Source organism: Rhinoderma darwinii, chromosome 2, assembly GCF_050947455.1.
Source record: "Rhinoderma darwinii isolate aRhiDar2 chromosome 2, aRhiDar2.hap1, whole genome shotgun sequence".
Taxonomy (NCBI): Eukaryota; Metazoa; Chordata; class Amphibia; order Anura; family Rhinodermatidae; genus Rhinoderma; species Rhinoderma darwinii.
The window spans coordinates 55,672,289-55,691,105 of record NC_134688.1 but is presented as its reverse complement, the minus strand read 5'-3'; the positions used below and the strand labels follow the sequence as shown (position 1 = coordinate 55,691,105).

The window sequence follows — 18,817 nt, the reverse complement described above, 5'->3', positions numbered from 1 at the left end:
ATGTTTTACCATTACAGTACAGTTATGTACAGTCGTTCTTTTCTATGTTGTCCACGGCCTAGCATAGTATATACACAGACCATGAATAATGCACAGGATGTGTCTGATCGGTGTCCTATATCATCCTATTACAGATGCCGTGTTCGTTAGTGGACATGCCACTGATTATTTATTTGTCGGGAACATTGTTTACACGGTGAGTATCTCTGTGGTAAAGCAGACGCTGTATACTATTACTATTTCATCATGTGCTTACTGAATATTTATGGGTATTTTTTTTATCTTTTTTGTGTTTTAGTATGTTGTGGTAACGGTCTGTTTGAAAGCTGGCTTAGAAACCACAGCATGGACAAAAGTAAGTGACCCCTCCTACCATTAGTTTAACCCCTATCCGCACGAGGACGTAACTGTCCGTCGTTGCGGGAGGTTACTTCCCGCACAAGGACGTATAGTTACTGAGTTTTTCCCGGTGCACACTGCTGACACTCCCCTCTTGCCGGCCAGCGGTCCTTTGCCGCTGATTTCGGCGAATTAACCCCTTAAATTCGGCGATCGGTTGCAATCGCCGAATTTTAGGGGTTTCTAGCATATCGGCAGACCCCGGTCCGAAATCGCGGGCTCTGCCGATAGTAAGTATGGCAAACGGAAGCCAAACAATGGCTTCTGGGTCTGCCATGGACGGAAGCCCATCAGGACCAACTTTCGGCTGGCCCTGATAGGCTTTCTGTCAGAATGACAGGAAGTCACTGTATCGTTCCAGATGCACACTGTCGGCGACAAGGTGTGCATCGGGAACTTGGAGATCAGCTGTCCCTGACAGCTGACACTCCAGTGTTGCCGATCAGCGGCTCATCGCCGCTGATTTAGGCAATTAACCCGTTACATGCGGGGCTCGATTGCGATCCCCGCATGTACAGGGTTTGTACCACATCAGCAGCCCCCATGCAATCGTGGGGGCTGCTGATGCTTGTAATGGCATCCGGAGGCCAGGCAACCGCCTCCGGATCTGCCATGTATGGAAGCCTATGAGGATCAGCCTTTGCTGATCCTCGTAGACCAACTGTTAGAGTGACTGTGACGTCACACTGACAGTTGGAATACGTTACACTACCTAGGTAGTGTAATGTATTCTAGCAGCGATCAGAGCTGCAGGTCAAAAAAGAAAGTGTAAAAAGTAGAAAAAAAGTTAATAAAAATGTTTTATAAAAGGGTAAAAATAAAAGGTTTTGTTTTCCTATAATAAGTCATTTATTATAGGGAAAAAATGAAACCGTTAAAAAAAAGTACACATATTTGGTATCACCGTGTTCGTAACGACCCAAACTATGAAACTATAATGTTCATTTTTCCGCACGGTGAACGCCGCAAACAAAATAAACTGAAAACTGTCAGCATCGCTATTATCCCCTCCCAAGATATAGAATAAAAAGTGATCAAAAAGTTGCATTTACCCCAAAATTGTACCAATAAAAACTACAACCCGTCGCGCAAAAAACAAGACCTCCCACAGCTTTTTTGACGAAAAAATAAAAAAGTTACGGCTCAGAATATGGTGTCTCAGAAAATAAACTATTTTATAGAAACTCAATTTTATTGTGCAAACGCTGCAAAACTTTAAAAAAACTATACACATATGGTATCGGCGTCATCGTAACGACCGGAAGAATATATTAAAATGTAATTTATGTGCGCACGGTGAACCCTGTAATAAATAAAGAATTTGAAGCGCCAAAATCGCTGTTTTTTGGTCACCTTAGCTCTAAAAAAGAACCTGAGGGGCCAAAATGCTCACTATACCCCTAGAAAAATTCCTTGAGGGGTGTAGATTCCAAAATAGGGTCACTTTTGGGGGGTTTCCACTGTTTTGGTCCCTCCGGTGCATTGCAAACCCGACATGGCACTGAAAACCAATCCAGCAAAATCTGAGCTCCAAAATCCAAAAGGTGCTCCTTCCCTTCTGAGCCCTACTGTGGGTCCAAACATCAGTTTACGACCACATATGGGGTATTGCCGTAATCGGGAGAAATTGCTTTACAAATGTTGGGCGGCTTTTTCTCCTTTATTCCTTGTAAAAATGAAAAAATTCTATGTTTCCACAGAAAAATAGGTGATTTTCATCTTCACAGACTAATTCCATTAAATTCTGTAAAAAAACTGTGGGGTCAAAATGCTAACTATACTCCTAGAAAAATGCCTTGAGGGGTGTAGTTTCCTAAATGGGGTCACTTTTGGGGGGTTTTGACTGTTTAGGTACCACAAGACCTCCTCAAACCTGACATGGTGCCTAAAATATATTCCTAAAAAAAGGAGGCCCCAAAATCCACTAGGTGCTCCTTTGCTTCTGAGGCCTGTGTTTCAGTCCATTAGGACACTAGGGCCACATGTTGGATATTTCTAAAATCTGCAGAATCTGGGCAATAAATATTGAGTTGTATTTCCCTGGTAAAACCTTCTGTATTACAGATTTTTTTTTTATTACAAATGAATTTCGGCAAAAAAAATGAAATTTGTAAATTTCACCTCTACTTTGCCTTAATTCCTGTGAAACGCCTAAAGGGTTAAAATACTTTCTGAATGTGGTTTTGAATACCTTGAGGGATGCAGTTTTCAAAATGGGGTGATTTATGGGGACTTTCTAATATATAAGGCCCTCAAAGCCACTTCAGAACTGAACTGGTCCGTGAAAAAATGGCCTATTGAAATTTTATTGAAAATATGAGAAATTGCTGCTAAAGTTCTAAGCCTCGTAACGTCCTAGAAAAATAAAAGTACGTGAAAAAAATGATGCAAACATAAAGTAGACATATGGGGGATGTTAACTAGTAACTATTTTGTGTGGTATTACTATCTGTTTTACAAACAAATACATTAAAATTTAGAAAAATGCAAATTTTTGCAAATTTTTGCTAAAATGTGAAGTTTTTCACAAATAAATATTGAATTTATTGACCAAATTTTTTCACTAACATAAAATACAATATGTCACGATAAAACAATCTCAGAATCACTTGGATAGGTAAAAGCATTCCAGAGTTATTACCACATAAAGTGACACATGTCAGATTTGAAAAAATCATCTGTGTCCACAAGGCCAAAACAGGCTGTGTCCTAAAGGGGTTAAATAGTTGGGACATTATAAAATATCATCCTTTAGTTTTATCTTGGTCAGATGCAACATAACAAAGCAGGATCTGATCAGACACTAGTTTGTGGTTATTGCATGGTTTGTGTGGTTTATGTGATACATTTGTTTTGTTTTAGATGCAATAATAAACTTATAAGGAATCACATTGGAGCTCATTTACAAGTTATAAATACATAATATCAAATGTATAAATAAATGACTCTAAGGCTATGTTCACACGGGGTCTTTTGCCGAGTTTTTTGACGCGGAAACCGCGTCGCAAAACTCGGCAGAAACGGCCCGAGAACGCCTCCCATTGATTTCAATGGGAGGCGTCGGCGTCTTTTTCCCGCGAGCAGTAAAACTGCCTCGCGGGAAAAAGAAGCGACATGCCCTATCTTCGGGCGCTTCCGCCTCCGACCTCCCATTGACTTCAATGGGAGGCAGGAGAAAGCGTGTTTTCTGCCCGCGGCGCTCAATGGCCGCGGGCGAAAAACGGCGCGATCATTGCTATTCACACGGAGTATTTTGGGGGAGGAATATCTGCCTCAAAATTCCGTTTGGAGCTTTGAGGCAGATATTCCTCCCCCAAAATACTCTGTGTGAACATAGCCTTAAAGGGTTTACATATTGGCCACAGCTTCCCAATATTCAGGACTGTATACTTTATCTGCATTGAGGAGCTGACATATTTAATGTGTACTGTCCAAATCCCCACAGGATACTGTGTATTCGTGTTTTTTGTTTTTCATATATAGGTATTAACAATGAATTACTCTTCATCCTGCAGTTCAGTCACCTGGCCGTCTGGGGAAGCATGCTGATGTGGCTGGTGTTTTTTGGTGTTTATTCCACTATTTGGCCTATAATTCCCATTGCACCAGATATGCTTGGACAGGTCTGTAACTTTATCTATTATTTTATATGTGACCGAGAACTGTGCATAACTTATATTGTACATGTGACTGTTCAGCTATGGAACAAATGGATATCTCTGGATTTCAGACTAACCACAGCATTGTAATGTATATTATTATACCTTGTTAAATTATTTATATATATATATATATATATATATATATATATGTGTGTGTGTGTGTGTATATATATATATATATATATATATATATATAAAATATACATATATAATATATAGACAAAAGTATTGGGACACACCTCTTGATCATTGAATTCCGGTGATTCATCCAGTCCCATTGTCACAGGTGTATAAAATCAAGCACTAGCCATGCTGTCGCCTTTACAGACATTTGTGATAGAATGAGTCGTTCTAAAGAACTCACTGAATTCCAGCGCGGTCCTGTAATAGGACTCCACTGTGGCAACAAGTCAGTTTGTGAAATGTCTTCCCTCCTTGATATTCCACGATCAACTGTGAGTGTTATTAATGTAAAGTGGAAGCATTTAGGAACCACAGCAACTCAGCCACGAAGAGCAGACCACGTAAAGTTACAGAGCGGCGTTCGCTGAGTGCTGAGGCGCATATTGCATAAAAGTCACCAACGCTCTGCTGACTCAATAACTACAAAGTATAAGCCTCCTCTGGTGTTAACAGCTGCACAAAAACTTTGCGCCGGGAGATTCATGTCATGGGTTTCTATGGCCGAGCAGCTTCATTCAAGCCTTAAATCACCAAGCACAATGCCAAGCGTCGGATGGAGTGGTGTAAAGCAGCCGCCACTGGACTCTGGAGCAGTGGAAACGTGTTCTGTGGAGTGATGAATCGCGCTTCTCTGGCAGTCTGATGGACGAGTCTGGGTTTCGCGAATGCCAGAAGAACGTTACCTGCCTGACTGCATTGTGCCAACTGTAAGGTTTGGTTGATGCGGTTGCTTTTCTGGGATTGGCCTCTGCCTCTTAGTTCTAGTGAAGGGAAATCCCAATGCTTCAGCATACCAAGACATTTTGGACAATTGTAGCTTCCAACTTTGTTGGAGCAGTTTGGGGTTCGGCCCATTTCTGTTTCCCCATGACTGTGCCCCAGTGCAAGGTCCATAAAGACATGGTTGGGTGAGTTTGGTGTGGAAGAATTTGACTTGCCCACTCAGAGCCCTGACCTTAACCCCATCGAAAACCTTTAGGGTGAAATAGAACAGAGAAAAGGCTGCAACACGGATGTAATACAGACAACGGCTATAAGGTTTACAAAATGTTACATTTTATTGTGGATTAAAAGACCCCTAAATCAAAAAAGGGTTAAAAAGAATAGACAAATATCCTTTAAACATTGAAAACATTGCTTTATATCCGAAATGATGCAATGATGATTCATCTATTGGATTGTGCAGAAACTCCTTATAACCGAACATACATTTGGTATCACGTCTAACATGGACTGAATGGAAACTATTGTAGGATTTATTGCCATGGATTTGAACAAGTTAATTGTAAACCCAAAAAATAATCTGTCCCCCAAAGTCTAGATGTAAATAGGTCATAATGGCACTTCTCAGCCGCTGCTACATAATTATGTTCTATAGCTAGTTCATTAATTTTCTCATTTCTCTGGTAAGATAACATTGCTCCAATGTCTTTTCAAAAAGGATTATTAACGTCATTGTAAGGAGGCGATATTAAACAGCATAGAAAGTAATTACATGAACGTCAACGTTTCCCCACAAGGAATTAATTGTCTTGAACTAATACACTGTATCATTGTGACTGACACTTGTTTCTCTGCAAAGAAAACTCGTAATGTACCTTCAGAGCGAACGCCTTTTATTCTGCTGCTAAATTGAAAAATTTGATAGTCCTACGAGCGTCTGTGCCTGGTACTATGACTTGGACCAGTCTCTTAAATGGGATGAGCTGCAATACCAGGTACAGCCACCTGTACATACGAGGCGCTGTGCCTGTGTAAACAATGAAGGGGACTGATACGGCCCCTTTATTGTGCAGATCAGTGCGAGTCCTCAAGGTCTTATATTAATGGCCTAATGTACATCCCGGAGAACCCCTTTAAAAACATAACTAATGCTCTCCTCTCGTGCTCACTAAATCCCTCTATATTGTAGAGCATGGGCGTCTGAGCATGGGAGAAGCAATTTACAGCCGCCAAAGGGAAGTATTTTTACGTAACACATAAAGCCATCATTGCCTCCAAAGCTCAGGAAATCAGTTTTAAAGTCTATATATACCTTTGAAAAAGTTTTTCGTTTTTTTTAAATAAAAATTTGTATCAGTGTGTTTTCTAACTTTCTAATTACTTTTTACTAAATTTTGAGATACAGCTGCTTTGTATGCTGTATACACAGCAGCTGTATCTTGCGCTGGGACCAGAATCCGTCAGGTCAGTGATCTTAGATGTGAGCGGTAACAGGTAGATCTTGCATGTCAGAGACACTTAGGACCCACTCACACTGAACCAATCAGTGCCGCTAACCTGACAGATACAGATTTCACCGAACGATACAGTTGCTCTGTATACAGGATACAAAGCAGCTGTATCTCAAAAAGTAAAAATAATTTTTAATAAAAACAAATTTGAAAATTGCACCAATCACAGATAGAAGTTTCCAACGGTTTACATTAAAAGCCTTTAAAATATTATCATGATGGTACCATGTATCTGCTGTTCTACACTAGTGATGTCATTCGGTCCCAAATGTCTGTTGGCATTGCAGTTGGGCATGAGGAACAATGACAATGGAGCAGCCCTTCACTGAAAAGCCTTTGGGACACAATCCTTCGCATGATTAGTGAATTAACAGGTATTACTGTTCCCAATACACCTGACGCCATACTTAAGTTTATGTTTAACATGTCACAATCTACATGCAAAAAAACTATCACACGTCACCTCCTACAGGCTGCAAAAACTATTATCACCCGTCGATGGAAATCCGTAGATTCCCTAACTCTGGAGGAATAATTTGCGTAGGTAGCTCAAACCCAGGACATGGACGAAATGATTGCCCAAACTCATGGATCCACTCTGCGATATAGCAATAATTGGTTTCACTGGGTTTTCCTCTAATCCTCCACCACCTATCACACCATTGTTACGTAAACTAGTCCTGTTCATATGGAACCCCTCGTGGAGTACCCTTTGCCACCCCTTCCCCTTCTTAACTCCTTGTACGTCCTAGATATCTATTGGGACCTATAGAGTCTCTCCCCTCCATGGTCTCATACCGTCTTTATCAGGAAACATCGAGCCCTATGGGACTGAACTTATGAGTCCACACTTTATCTGTTATGATATTCTGAACCTGTCTAAGGGCCCTTTTTCTTTCTATGTCACTCTACTCATAAGCATCCTATTATGTGCCTAATTATTCTAAAGTACATTTTACATGGGCCAATGAGCGGGCAAATGAGTGTTCAAATGAACGCTCGTTTCCGATTACTGCCCTGTGTAAACAGTACAACAATTAGCCGATGAACGAGTAAACGCTCTTCATTATCTGATCTATCTTTATCTATCTATCATTATCTGATCGCATCTTTTATGCAGAACTTAATATCATCGTTGTTGGCAGCACATCGCCCTGTGTAAACAGGGAGATGTGCTGCCAACATGATATAAATGTACAATGATCGCTCATCCCCATACATAACCAATCATTGCTACTTGTGAAAGGAGCAAACGAGTGACGATCAACAAGTTGTTTAGTTGATAGGTGCTCGTTTTCATGGCCCATACTGGCTGATGCAAAAGGACCCTAACGCCTCATGCACACGACCGTGAGTCCCGTCAGTGATCCGAGGAAAGATAGGACATGTTCTATCTTTCCTCGGATCGGATATTCGGACCATTTTTCACGGACCCGATTCACCCGTCAAAGTGAATGGGTCCGTGAAGACTATCGGGTGCCACTCGGATGCCGTCAAAAACGGCCCGAGTGGCACAACGGTCGTGTGCAAGAGGCATTATTCGCTCACTGTCTCATATGCACCTGGATATGTTTACTTTGAGATATTTTTTGATGGCATGGTTTGATTCTCTTATGTCTTTTGTTTTTTATGACAAATTATAAATACTTAAATTGAAAAAAACATAACTAAAGGTCCTATTACATGGCACGACATGGGCCGTGTAAACGAGCGGCGATCAACGAGGCAGCTCCTTTCACAAGGAGCTAGAATGGGGACGAGCGCTCATTACTTTGATCGCTTGTCCCCATATATTATTAACATGTCGGCAGCGCGTCTCCCTGTTTACACAGCGAGATGTGCTGCAGACACCGATAATATTTTCATTATTTCAAATGATACGATTAGCTGATCAACGAGCGTTTGCTCGTTCATCGGCTGAACGTTGCCTCGTTTACACAGGGCAATAATGGGGAATGAGCATTCTTTGAACGCTCGTTTGCCCTATAATTGGCCAGTGTATAAGGGCCTTTCATTTATGGAGATGTAGTAGAGCTGAATTTGTCATATAACTGTTTCTTTTGAGCACCATAATTTACTGAATTAAGATAATGTAGTAGGTTTACTTCAGTCAATCACAGACAACTCAGCGTAATAGCACAGCACATCGTGCCAAGTCTTAGTCTGGAGAAGATATGACTTTAAATAGCAGCAGGACAGGGAATAGATCACCAGGGAAGTTGTTAGATCCTGGGAAACTAAGTAGAGCTATCTGCAGAGCCTTCATAACTAAAACACTACATCACTGTCCATCGCAGTCTTAGGTAAAATGAACTCGGCAAATTATATTTGGCTTTGGGCCCAGTTGTCTCTACACAGAGAATGAGCAAGGTGTAATACAATCAGGCTACAGGTAGAGGGCAGAATTTAGAATGCAGAGTTTAACTGTGGGGGAGTTTTCTAAATTAAAATAATTCCAAGAGAAGTGGGGGTTTTGCCTATAATCTGATCGTAGGTAAAAAATATATGCCACTCTTTCGAAGTAAAGATTCCTCATTCCATGATTATTCGGTGCACGGGCAAGAGAGCTATGTCGGGAGTAGGTAGAAATCCAAGGAAAAAAGTTAGAGGTCCATAGCTATGATTAAGAACTGAAAAGTTCAAAACGCGTAGGCGTTGTCTCCCGGGATCTTTTAATTTCTTGTTTTAATTTTGACTTAAATAAACAGTTTTGTATTTTTTCACATCATATCGTGTGCTGGACCCCTAACATTTTTCCTATGATGTGATTTTCTGTATGAGTGAATATTTTTATTTGACCAAGTTTTTACCAAGCCCCTCACCCATAGACTTTACTTAAAGGGTTATTCCCATCTTATAAAGTGATGGCCGCTTTATTTTCATTATCGGTGGGGATGCCAGGGGTCTGACCCCCAACGATCGTAAAATGATGACATATTCTAGTGATATACCATCACTTTCCCACAAGTTACAATTGCATTTCTCTCAGCCTTGCAGATTTTAGACGTCTCGTACTGTAAAGGATTTTTGTAAGTGTACCGAAAAGATCAACATTGGACAGGTGTTCCTTCTTGTAACCTGAGAATATTCCAGAACTCAAAGTTAATGGGATTAATTTCTATTTGACTAAAGGCAGGGTAAATGTCAGCCTTGAGCATATTAGTGTCCTATCTGTTGCTGCATGTAAGTAAGCATTAGTAACGGATTTGTTACGTGAAGTTTATTTTTATTAACTGTAAAAATTGATTATTATTATTACTAATCTGTGGGAGAACCGGGCAGCGGCTGGCCAGTGTTCAATTAAACCGGGAAATATTCAATTCCCCTGCAGTGCCACCTCAGGGGAAAGTATGCATTACACTATACCCATTGAAATCAATAAGGTAATGCACGAAACTGCTGGGTCCTCCAGAGAGAGAGACACTCTTGTAGCTGCTCTCTGCATGGGCAATAAGGCTCTGTTCACATACCGTCTCTGCCTTTCATCAGAAGTTTACATCAGGGAGATTTCCCAATCTATATCTATGGCTGAAAGCTGCGAAGTATGCCAATAGGCTCCCATTGTAAAAATACTTTTTTTTACTGTATTTTTCTTTATAGAATAGAATAGTCTATTACGCCATTCCACACAGCAAGAAAAAAGTTATGCCAATGCAACCTAGCCCAGCGTACAGATGTAGTCGTCTTTATCTCGACTTTTAACGCATTAAATACACAGTGGCAAGATCCTTTATCTTGAGTTTTTCAATGACTTTTCAATGGCTTTTGTTGTGTGATATCACGCTGCAGCAAGTTAAAGGTGACTACATCCGTATGCCAAAAATACACTCTTTTGGCACACGCCGGGTGAATAAGGCCCTATGGAAACATTTGGTGTACGCGTCAGGAGCTTTCCCAGTGCATACATCGAATGTGCTTCATCAAAGGTATGTGAACAGCGCCTTAGATGCGGGTCCACAGAATTCCCTAAAAATGAATTTGGAGCAATTGCAAACAATTATGGGAGTAACGTGTAAGATTGTTAACGGAGATTTGAACGAGATTCTCTCATATCAAGAACACTACAATAAACTGGCTACATTTTTTTTAATTTTTTTTTAATACCCATGTCTTACATTTTCTTAGGCTGCAGCTATATTGATTTAAATTGAAACCCAAGTAGGAGAAGAAGATAGCTACTTCCTGCCTCACTGTTATCATAATTTAACTACATTTCCCAGCATTCTTTTCAAACACCTGTTTACAGAAAGTGATCACAACAAACTGGATAACCGCTTTAATGGTGAAAAAAAGATTGTATTTGATTCTGAATTTCATTACCATTATTTCTCAGGATGGAGCACAGATTTCCAGTTACTTTAACCTTAGATAAGTTGGGGAGAGGGAAGTGACAAACTGCTCTGAGCAAATGTCTTGGTCAGAAAAGTAATTGCCACTTTACTTCCCCATTGAGATATTGACTTAAGAAACCGGGCTAATATCTCTAAATCTAAGCTACTATAATACAGCACCCAATGGACAAGAATATGGACCGACAGACCTGAATTTTTATATTCAATTAATATTAGGTTTTACGCACAATGCGGTTTTACCGATCAGTGTTGCACAGGACAGTAATGCGACGCTCATAGTCTTCTTGGCGCTTGTACTGTACCTCCGTTTCCCTCCGATTTTGTACAGAGGCACACAGAGGTAACAAGCCTTTATGCTTCTATATGAGAATATGGTCATCATTAAAGGGGTTTTCCGGAAGTAAAAAATTACTTTTAATTAAACTAAACAATAAAAAACATTTAACTTTGTAATGTACTTACGTTTGATTAGCTGGCTGTATCGTCGTATCCCCTCTTCCGTCACGTGACCGCTTGTCCATGTAAAATTTGTACTTCCTGTGCATACCCGTCCATTCGCGCCTAACTTCCGGTTTGCGGTTTCCGGTTTTCACAGTGTACGGTTACGTCATACTGTACCACGTGTTTTCCCCATCTGCTTAGAGCATGCGTGGTTGACACTACCACGCATGCCCTGTTAAATGATATGGCTGCGTCTTCAGCAGCAGTTTCATTGCGCATGCGCAAGTCTTAATATGTGGTGTCGGTGTGCACTGTGACGGCCGTGTCTGCCGTAGCTCGCTCTCTCCTTCTCCTCCTCACAGTCCGAAGCGCATGTGAGGAGGAGGGTGTTTATTTGCTCACTGTAGGAGCGGAATCCCCAAACCCGGGATTGGGGATTCCGCTCCAGGAGAAGTCACAGACTTCACTGTGTCCATATATGGACACAGTGACTTCTGAAGCGGAATCACCGGCGAATTGGCCGGGGATTCCGCTCCAAGAGAAGTCACAGACTTCACTGTGTCCATATATGGACAGTGACGTCAGGGACTAATGAAGCGGAATCCCCGCCGATGTGGCCGGGGATTCCGCTCCAAGAGAAGTCACAGACTTCACTGTGTCCATATATGGACAGTGACGTCAGGGACTAATGAAGCGGAATCCCCGCCGATGTGGCCGGGGATTCCGCTCCAGGAGAAGTCACGGACTTCACTGTGTCCATATATGGACACAGTGACTTCTGAAGCGGAATCACCGGCGAATTGGCCGGGGATTCCGCTCCAGGAAAAGTCACTGACTTCACTGTGTCCATATATGGACAGTGACGTCAGGGACTTCTGAAGCGGAATCCCCGCCGATGTGGCCGGGGATTCCGCTCCAGGAGAAGTCACTGACTTCACTGTGTCCATATATGGACAGTGACGTCAGGGACTTCTGAAGCGGAATCCCCGCCGATGTGGCCGGGGATTCCGCTCCAGGAGAAGTCACTGACTTCACTGTGTCCATATATGGACAGTGACGTCAGGGACTTCTGAAGCGGAATCCCCGCCGATGTGGCCGGGGATTCCGTTCCAGGAGAAGTACCTCACTTCACTGTTCATATATGGACAGTGAAGTGAGGGATTTCTCCAGAGCCGTCCCCTACAGGAAAGTACGGAGGGTGGCATTACCTACAGGGGGGCTATGTGGCATTACCTACAGGGGGGGCTATGTGGCATTACCTACAGGGGGGGCTATGTGGCATTACCTACAGGGGGGGCTATGTGGCATTACCTACAGGGTGGGGGGCTTTGTGGCATTACCTACACGGGAGGCTATGTGGCATTACCTACAGGGTGGGGGGCTTTGTGGCATTACCTACAGGGGGGGCTATGTGGCATTACCTACAGGGGGGCTATGTGGCATTACCTACAGGGGGGCTATGTGGCATTACCTACAGGGGGGGGCTATGTGGCATTACCGACAGGGGGGCTGTGTGGCATTACCTACAGGGGGGGGGCTATGTGGCATTACCTACAGGGGGCTGTGTGGCATTACCTACAGGGGGCTGTGTGGCATTACCTACAGGGGGGCTGTGTGGCATTACGTACAGGGGGGCTGTGTGGTATCACCTACAGGGGGGCTGTGTGGCATTACCTACAGGGGGGCTGTGGCAGTATCTATAGAAGGTAGTGAATGGGGCCGCAATTTTCTCGTGGATTTTCGGGGGAATTGCGCGCACAAAAGCACGTTAGTGTGTATGGGGCCTTACATACATTTATAGTAAATTATGTAAAAAAAAAAAGAAACTTTTTACCATTGTTTGGAGTAGTGTTTGGTGTTTGCTTCACTGTAAGGCCCTGTTCACACAGTTATTTGCAGGCAGAAAATTCTGCCTCAAAATTTCGCTTGAATTTTCAGCCAGATTTTGATCTGCCTCCACGCCGCTTGCCACGATTTTCGCCCGCGGGCATTGAGCGCAACGGGCAAAAACGCTGCGAAAAACGCTTTCTCTGCCTCCCATAGATGTCAGAGGGAGGTCAGAGGAGTAAACGCCCGAAGATAGGGCATGTCGCTTCTTTTTCCCTCAATGGCCGCGGGCAAAAAACATGGCAAACGGCGTGCAGGCAGATCAAAATCTGCCTCCAAATTCAAGACAGAATCTTGATGCAGAATTTTCTGCCAGCAAAAAAAACTCAGTGTGAACAGGGCCTAATACAGGATCTATTGGAACAGATCCAGCAGCAGGTGAGGTAAATGTGCTGACTGGATTGTGTGCACCAAGATGTCTGACTTAGGTGGAGTGGGCAGACTTAGGGCATGTTCACACGGCCTATTTTCGTCCGTTTTTCGGGCCGTAAACTCCCGAAAAACGACCGAAAAATCCGAAGGAGCGTTTTTTGATGTGTTTTTTTAACACAAAAAAACGACAGCGAAAAAAAAGTGCAGGAAACCTCTTGAGACGTTTTTGGAGCCGTTTTCCATAGACTGTAGTGAAAAAAGCTCCAAAAACGGGCGTAAAAAACGCAGCGAAAATCTCGATTTGCACAAAAAACTTCTGAAAATCAGGAGCTGTTTTCTCTTGAAAACGGCTCCGTATTTTGAGACGTCTTTGCCTGTGAACATACCCTGACATTTATCAGGCTGTGGAAGGGGCGGGGGAGGGAGACGGGTGCCTGTACTTAGATCAGGGATAGATGGAGGTACAAAGGATAATGATGATTATTACTGTGTAAGGGCTTATTCAGACGAACGTGTAATACGTCCGTGCAACGCGCGTGATTTTCACGCGCCTCACACGGACCTATATTAGTCTATGGGGCCGTGCAGACTGTCTGTGAGTTTCATGCAGCGTGTGTCCGCTGCGTAAAACTCACGACATGTCCGATATTTGTGTGTTGTTCGCGCATCACGCACCCATTGAAGTCAATGGGTGCGTGAAAATCAATAGCAGCACACGGAAGCACTTCCATGGTACGCGCGTGATTCGCGCAACAGCAGTAAAAAGTATGAATGAAAACAGAAAAGCACCACGTTCTTTTCTGTTTACAAACAGACAAACGGAGTGTCATAATGATGGCGGCTGCGCGAAAATCACACAGCCACGCATCATACGGGGCTGACACACGGAGCTGTTATGTACCTTTTGCGCGCACAAAACTACGTGTTTTTTGCGCAAGCAAAAGGCACACGCTGGTGTAATCCGGCCTCAGACAGTGTGCAGGGAGGGAGCGTCTGCCAGTAATCTGTAATTAGAGCAGGGAAGGACATGTGACCATAGAGGGGCGTGGCAGTATGCAAATAGCTGAGGTGCTTTGGAGGAAGGGGGAGGGGATGCAACTGTCTCCTCAGATGCAGCCGGGGATCATGGGTATAGTGGGTTACAAGACAGGAAACAGCCAGTAAGGGATGTAAACAGCCAGTAAGGGATGTAAACAAACAGCAAGGGATGTAAACAAACAGAAAAAGCAGCAGTGACGATGGAAATCAAACAGAAACTGGTTAGAAGTTTAATAGGGGGTATTAGGGAAGGCAAATCAAGGCTGGGGGACATTTTTTAGAATTTTTTTTTCCCTGGACAACCCCTTTAACCCCTTAATGACCGGGCCATTTTGCACGTTAATGACCAAGGATTATTTTTTGTTTTTCCACGGTCGCATTCCAAGAGTCGTAACTCTTTTTTTATTCCGTCGACATAGCCGTATAAGGGCTTGTTTTTTCCGGGACGAGTTGTATTTTGTAATTGTACCATTTTTAGATGCTTATAACATATTGATTAACTTTTATTAACTTTATTTTAGGAGAGAATTGAAAATAAGCAGCTATTCCAGCATTAATTTTCACGTTATAAATTTACGCCGTTTACTATGCAGCGTAAATAACATGTTAACTTTATTCTATGGGTCGGCACGATTACAGGGATACCAAATGTGTAAAGGTTTTATATGTTTTTTCTACGTTTGCACAATAAAAACCCTTTTAGAAAAAAATTACTTGTTTTTGCATCGCCGCGTTCCAAGAGGCGTAATTTTTTTATTTTTCCGTCGATGTGACCGTACGTGGGATTGATTTTTGCGGGACAATGTGTAGTTTTCATTAGTACTATTTTGGGGTACATAGGACTTATAGATGAACTTTTATTTTATTTTTTATGGGGGGAATGGGAGAAAAGAGAGAATTTTGCCGTTGTTTTTTGCGTTTTCTTTGGACGCCGTTCATCCGGCGGTTTAATTAATGTGTTCAATTTATTGGTCAAGTTGTTACGATCGCGGGGATACCATATATGTGTATGTGTGATTTGTTTTGACCGTTTTATTAAATAAAACCACTTTTTGGGGAAAAAAAGTAGTTTTATTTGACTTTGACTGTAATTTTTTTTTTTTTTTTTTTCACAAACTTTATTTAACGGTTTTACTTTTTTTTTTTTTAGTCCCACCAGGGGACTTCACTATGCGATATGCCGATCGCATATATAATGCTTTGGTATACTTCGTATACCAAAGCATTATTGCCTGTCAGTGTAAAACTGACAGGCAACCTGTTAGGTCATGCCTCAGGCATCGCCTAACAGGCAGATGCTGAAGGCAGACCTGGGGGTCTTTGTTAGACCCCCGGCTGTCATGGAAACCCGACGGCGACCCGCGATTTGTTTGCGGGGGCGCCGATCGGGAGACAGAGGGAGTTCCCCCCTCTGTCAAACACATTAAATGCCGCTGTCACTGTTGACAGCGGCATTTAATGGGTTAAACTGCCGGAATCGGCGCGTGCTTCGATTCCGGCAGTTGCAGCAGGAGCCAGGCTGTGTATAACAGCCGTGCTCCTGCCGCTGATCGCGTGGGTAAACTGTCAGTACCCGCGCGATCACAGGACGGATATATCCGTCCTCCTGCGCGAACTAGCAGCTGCTGAGGACGGATATATCCGTCCTTCGGCGTTAAGGGGTTAAGGCACCACACAGCGGCACACAGCTCTATAATACGGAACTGTAGGGACACCATATGCTACTGCAAGATCCGCGCACGCTGCTTTGCTGCATACATGAGACCTTATATAGCGCTCCCGTAGGCAGGGTTAGATTTTTATTTTATTTACCATCATTATTTAGTTATATGTTCCTTTTAGTTATTTGTTGTTATTATTATTTGTATTTGATTCCTGCTGGCATACTCCTATCAGCTGCTTCGAGGTCAGATTTTTAGTATACCCTACCCAAGATACTCTATATCAGAGGTGTCAAACTCATTTTCACCGAGGGCCACATCAGCATCTGGTTGCCTTCAAAGGCCCGATTGTAATTGTAAGACTGTATAAATGTAACAGCTTGCTTACTGTTAACGAGTAGTTACATTTATGTTAATCCACACTGCCCCAGATGGTAATAATGATCCCTCAGTGCTCAACATAATAAAAGTGCCCCCTCAGTAACCGTGCCCCCACACAGTAATAATGCCCCAGTTGAGCCCCCTGTAGATAGCCCAACACACACACACACACACACACACACACACAGCCCCCTGTAGATAGCCCCAACAAACACACACACACACACACACACACACACACACACACACACACACACACACACACACACACACAGCCCCCTGTAGATAGCCCCAACACACACACACACACACACACACAACCCCCTGTAGATAGCCCAACACACACACAGCCTCCTGTAGATAGCCAACAACACACACAGCCCCCTGTAGAAAGCCCAACACACACACACACACAGCTCCCTGCAGAAAGTCCAATACACACACACACACACACACACACACACACAGCCCCCTGTAGAAAGCCCAACACACACACACAGCACCCTGTAGATAGCCCAACAAACACACACACACACACACACACACACACACACACAACCCCTTGTAGATAGCCCAACACACACACACACACACACACACACACACACACACACACACACACCCTTGTAGATAGCCCAACACACACACAGACCCCTGTAGGTAGCCAACAACACACACAGCCACCTGTAGAAAGCCCAACATACACACACACAACCCCCTGTAGAAAGCCCAACACACACACACACACACACACACACACACACACACACAGCCCCCTGTAGAAAGCCCAACACACAAACACACACACACACACACACACACCTCCCTGTAGAAAGCCCAACACACACACACACACACACACACACAGCCCCCTGTAGACAGGCCAACACACACACACACACACACACACACACAGTCCCCTGTAGACAGGCCAACACACACACACACACACACAAACACACACACACACACACACACACAGCCAGAGCATAAGCCAGTGATTCCGCTCCTAGAGGGAAGCCCTGACGTCACTGTCTCCTTGAGCGGAATCCCCATTGCCGACTCTGGCTGGGTATTCTGCTCCAGAAGGAGCCCCTGACGTCATTGTCCATATATGGACAGTAACCTCAGGGGTTTCCTCTAGGAGCGTAATACCCGGCCAGTTCATCGGCAATGGGGATTCAGCTCAATCAGTAGCCACTAATGTCACGGTCCGTATATGGAGTCATATAAGTGAAGTCCGTATAAGTGAAGTCAAGGGCTTCTCCGGGCACAGCGCTTAAAGTAGCGATGTGCCCGGGGAGTCCTCGGTGAGCGGAGGTGTTCCTCTGCTCTGAACTAATGCTGAAGCAGGGAGCTGAGGGTTCCCTGCTCCAGTATTGAGTTCAACTGTATCTGCGTCCTGAGGACGCAGATACAGTTGACAGCAGGACATACCCCCGGCGCACGAGACAGCACCCGGAATTCGGGACTGTCCCGCTGAACCTGGGCTGGTTGGGTGGTATGATTTAGGCCCCAGAGCGAAGGGCGGTAGTTTACCGCTACCGCTCTCTGCTCTGCCTGACGTGACTCACATTTAGCAGGTCATGCAGCGGTGGTCTGAGTGAGGTCAGTGCCGGCCCGGGAATGAACCAGTCCAGTCAGCTGACCTGAGTCAGTCACCTGACCTCACGTCACTGACGTGAGGTCAGGTGACTCAAGTCACGTGACTGGAGTGGTCCACTCCCAGCACTAAACTCACTCAGACATACACTTGGCCGTGGCCTGCATATTTTCAAATTGAAAATATGCCTGCGGCCGCCCACTCTTCCCTATGCACTGCGCATGTCCTTTTTGGCGCATGCGCAGTTCAATAAATCCCGGACAATGCTTTTTTCTGCCGGACACTATGGACAGCAGAAAAAAAACACCTGTTTTTGCAGACTTAGAAGTCCTGCTGTTGTGGTGAAGTCCTGCTGTTCTGGTGCTGCATGTAAAAACCTGATTTAGGTTTTTACATGCAGCGGACCTCGCGGGCAGGGCCGGCCTTAGGTTGGATGGCGCCCTGTGTGGGACTCTCTATTGCTGCCCTCCACAAACCAAAAATTTACCACATACTGGAGCATATATACTGCACATAAATATTTTGAAAAACAGGCAAATATATATATATATATATACACACACACTCTGGAATATATACATACATATATACAGGTAACTAGATA

General features: G+C 43.7%; 1 protein-coding gene across 2 annotated transcripts in view; it reads left to right on the top strand.

The window, feature by feature from the left end:
- ATP8A2 (ATPase phospholipid transporting 8A2) overlaps positions 1-18,817 on the top strand; it is an 861,270-nt gene that overhangs the window by 671,175 nt on the left and 171,278 nt on the right. For both annotated transcript variants that reach the window (XM_075851660.1, XM_075851661.1), the window contains 3 exons: positions 135-196; positions 299-355; positions 3,915-4,022. In XM_075851660.1, coding sequence (XP_075707775.1) covers positions 135-196; positions 299-355; positions 3,915-4,022 — 227 coding nt within the window. The remainder of the gene's footprint in view (positions 1-134; positions 197-298; positions 356-3,914; positions 4,023-18,817) is intronic.